This window comes from Marmota marmota, unplaced genomic scaffold, assembly GCF_001458135.2.
Source record: "Marmota marmota marmota unplaced genomic scaffold, marMar, whole genome shotgun sequence".
NCBI lineage: Eukaryota > Metazoa > Chordata > Mammalia > Rodentia > Sciuridae > Marmota > Marmota marmota.
Window position 1 is genome coordinate 68,983 of NW_025999863.1, and position 3,957 is coordinate 72,939.

General features: G+C 59.1%; 1 protein-coding gene across 1 annotated transcript; it reads right to left on the reverse strand.

Moving 5' to 3' along the window:
* Nucleotides 1-6: 6 nt before the first annotated feature.
* Nucleotides 7-3,951, reverse strand: LOC125619087. The gene is made up of 2 exons (XM_048811582.1): nt 982-3,951; nt 7-447 (listed from the first exon to the last, which is right to left on the reverse strand). The coding sequence occupies exon 1, from the start codon at nt 3,301-3,303 to the stop codon at nt 2,155-2,157; it is 1,149 nt and encodes a 382-aa protein (XP_048667539.1). The 5' UTR covers nt 3,304-3,951; the 3' UTR covers nt 7-447; nt 982-2,154.
* Nucleotides 3,952-3,957: the final 6 nt, after the last annotated feature.

Here is a 3,957-nt window from a genome sequence, read left to right on the forward strand (position 1 = left end):
GGGGCACGCGTGCGGGGGTGCGCGGGAGGGGAACAGGGTGAGGAGCGCAGAGCACAGGGGTCTCCGAGCTGAGAAAGGCCGCCGGACGCTCAGGGACAGCGGGCTCGAGGGCACGCAGGGTGTTCCCCAGGGCGTCCCCCAGGGCAAGGGCGGCGGAGTACGAGCTGGTGGCTCTAGGCAGAGTTTGGGTGCACCGAGGCTGCAGATATGGGGTGTGGACAGCTCGGAGCCCACCCCGAAGGACACGTGCTCTGGGCTTCGCCGAGCCACTCTTTACTCTACCGGAAAGGGCACCGGTGCTGGACACCCTGAGCCCTGCAAAACCAGGAAGTACTGGGTGGGTGGTGTTCTGGCTGAGTCTCAGGTGTCACTTCTTTCTAAAACTATGATCCTGGAGCGCGTGGGATACCTGGCAGGTGGGAAGGTCCCGTTCCTCCAACAGCGGTTCTGTGGGTGGAAGGATCTGGATGCAGCCCTTGGCACACTGCTGTCCCCACTCCACGGAAGGGCACAGAGAGATGCCCAGAGGTCAAAGCTTTGATGAATGGAGCAGGGCCTGCCCTGCATCCACACAGATCCAGGGAACCCTAGGACATGGGTGCCTGGTGGGTGGTGGTCAAGGGCACCCTGACTGGGGAAAACCAAGGCCTGAGGGACCAGTGGCAAAAGGGTTCAGTGTCTAACATCCACATTGGATCCTTTTGTCTGGGACCATCTGGAAAGCTGTCTTGACTCTTTCCAGCAGGTGAACCTGGTCACTTGATGCTCACAGTGAGAGTGCCAGGTCTGGGACTTGAATCCGGGGTGCTCTGCTGCCTTGACCACCAAGGTCATGCTCCTGAGCACCAGCAGCCCCGCCCTCAACAATCTCAACAACCTCAAGCCCGGCAGCCCAGGTCCAGAGGAGGGCAGCTTGGCCCAAGGTCAAGCAGCTGGGCTGGACTGCACTCAGAGCCCCCTCAGCCCACTTCCTGCATATACCTGGGGTGGAGGTGGTCCTGGGGAATCCTGAGAGCACCCAGGTGGGCAAGGCACAGCTGCCCTGTGGGGGTGAGGGAAGGTCCAGTGCCCAGCTTTGCACAGGCAGTTTAACCGGGTCCACCAGCAGGGCAGGGAGAGAGTCAAGTGCAGCCCCAGCTCCAAGTTCTCTGCAGCATCTGGGGAGGCATGTAAGGGCGCCCAGAGCCCCCAGGCCCACTGCACACCAGGGCATCCAGGTCTGACCCTCTGTGCATGAAGACATCCCTTGTTGCAGGGTCGTCATGAGTGGGTTTCAGATTCAAGCCACCCAGGAGGGCTTGGGCTCTGCCCACCTGGCACAGGGCAGGGGCCCCACCCCATCATGGCCCATTTGTCAGTCACGCCCACAGAGCCATGGATTCTACTGTGAGAATCTCCGCCAACGTGAAACCCTGGGCCAGGCATAACTGTGATATCCATGTGGGTGGCACCGTTACAGCCCCCAACTCTGCTACCTAGGACAGGGCCCTCCTCGGGACGTCGAGGCGCCCTTCCACACTTCCTGCTGAGGGAAGGGGCGGCAGCTGCTCAGGGGCTGCTGGCAGAGGCTTCAGGGCAAGTGGGGCAGGGAGGGTAGACCACAAGTCCTTCCTCTGGGTTCAGGATTTGGGTCAGTCCTTAAAACCCTGGGCAGGGTCAGGATTAAAACCTGGTGGGGACAGCAAAAATCAGGATTAGGGTTGGGATTTGGGTCAAGGTTCCTACATCTGTTACCTGGGGTTGTCCACACCTTGAGGAGCTACTTCCTTAGAGTTCTCACATCCAGAACAGACTGCCAGCCCCAGCTGCCCATTCCCCCTCACAGGGAGGCCCTGAGGGGAGAAGACTGGGCTGGAAGTCAGGCCTCTCTCACCTGCAGATGGAGACCTGGAAGGGATGGACGGGTGCTGGGGTCCAAGAGAAGACTAGTTCCGGGGGCCTGGTGGTTCCCCAGTGATGGAGCTCAGTGCCACCTATGCCCACTCAGGGCCTCACTGTACCTTACAGCCTCCAGATTGCTGTGGGGATGGAAGTGCCCAGGCAGTGTGTGGAGGGTCTGGCACTCAGTAGGTGCCAACCAAGTACAGACCGCACTCTACCTGCACCCTCCTCTCTTGGTGAAGTTGCACACCAAAGTCAGGGCTACAAGATTCCCTACCTCCCAGGGCCACGGAGGCCACAGGTTAGAGCCAGGGGGCTGCCAGCAGGACTCCAGGACAGTTGGTGGGCAGGCAAAGCTCCGAGGAGCTGGGGTGGGAGTAGGTCTCGGTGTGCTGGATCTCCTCTGCCCAACTTTAGACCCCATGGCTCGCAGCAGGCACACTGGGAAGCACTGTTGCAACGCCCAGGAGGCAGACAACAGGGCTGGGGGATGTGCAGGACACCTTCAGATCCAGGGTCCAGCGCCAGTGTCCTTGGGGTCCCAGAACTGCACAGTGCCACAATCCTTGGAGAGCCCCCTAATGTAGAACCACACCTCAGAGTCAGGGATGGGGTGAGCTTCAGGGTCCTGGGTGAAGACACCTCGGCCACACCCAACTCATGCAGACACGCCGGCCACAGGCTTGCGCCTGGGTCCCCTGTGGGGCCAGACACACCACATAGGCTGTGCCTGTGCACAACAGCACCAGGAGGGCAAGGCCAAACACAGCAGAGGCCTGGCAGGCACTCAAGAAATGAGGAAGTGAGCAGCAGGAGCTGAATGGAGCCCTGGAGGCCTGGAGCCTGAGGCTGCAGGGCCGCTGGACTGAGCCATCCCAGACCAGGAGACAGGAGCACAACGCGGTACCTCAGCAGTGTAGTGGCAGCCCAGTCCGGCCCAGTCACACTCTCCAGGCCCACCCCTGCCGCAAGCTTAAACAGGACAGCAGAAGCCATCAGCAAAGCACAACACAGGACCCACAGGCTGAAGACCCAGCTCCTGAGGCCACTGTGCTCAAGGGTTAAGGGCCTTCTTCTGGTGACCCTCCTGATGCCTCCCCAGGTGCCAGCTCCTCCAATGTGGGGGACAATCCCCAAAGTGCCCTGTGGGCCTTGTTTCCAACTCTCCCCTGCACAGGAGTGACTCCTGGCTCTGCAGTCCCATGGGACACCTTGGGCTAGCTGTGACTGGAGCACCTGTGCCTGTAGGGCAGGACCAGGGACACCCTCTGCAGGAAACAGGCACTGACATTCCCAAGGCACTTGAAGATTCCACACCCGTCTCAACATCCTCCTGAACAGCCCACGAACGGGCTGGGGCTGTATTAAAAGTACAGTATGGGGCTGGGGATGTGGCTCAGAGGTAGGCTGCTCACCTAGCATGCATGAGGCCCTGGGTTCTATCCTCAGCACCACATTAAAAAATAAAATAAAGGTGTTGTGTCCACCTACAACTAAATAAATGTTGTTTTGTCTGTCTTAAATATAGTATGACAACACAAATCTGAATCCTAACAGGGCAACAACCATTTTTTAGTATACGTATATCCCAAATATTATATGGGATACACTTATATCAGAATTATTTATCTGTACTTACAACCAAACTGGGCACCCTGTGTTTTACCTGGCAGCTCTCCCTGGAAAACAAGAGCTGCATGGTCTCCAGGACGCAGTGGTCAGGTCAACGAGGCCAAGACCCTGGGGCAGTGGCCAGCCAGCACCACCAGCTCTGGAACACTTGCCACTGCTGAGAAGCCCTGGCTGTCGCCTTCATGGCAACCGTCTGCACTTGTCCAGTGCAGGTTCTCACAGGGGTCATGAAAGACGACCCTGGAAAACCACACAAGGCTGAGGACAGAGGGCTGGACCTGAAAGCGCAGGGGCCAGGCCATCCCAATGACTGGATGCCAGATGGAGCTGGTCCCCAGGCACGCACCAGGGGCTGGCTGGAGGGCAGAGAGAGTGTGGCCAGCAGGAACAGCTTGGTGCCTCCCTCAGAGCTTGAAACCTGAGTTGAGCCCCAACTACGGGGGG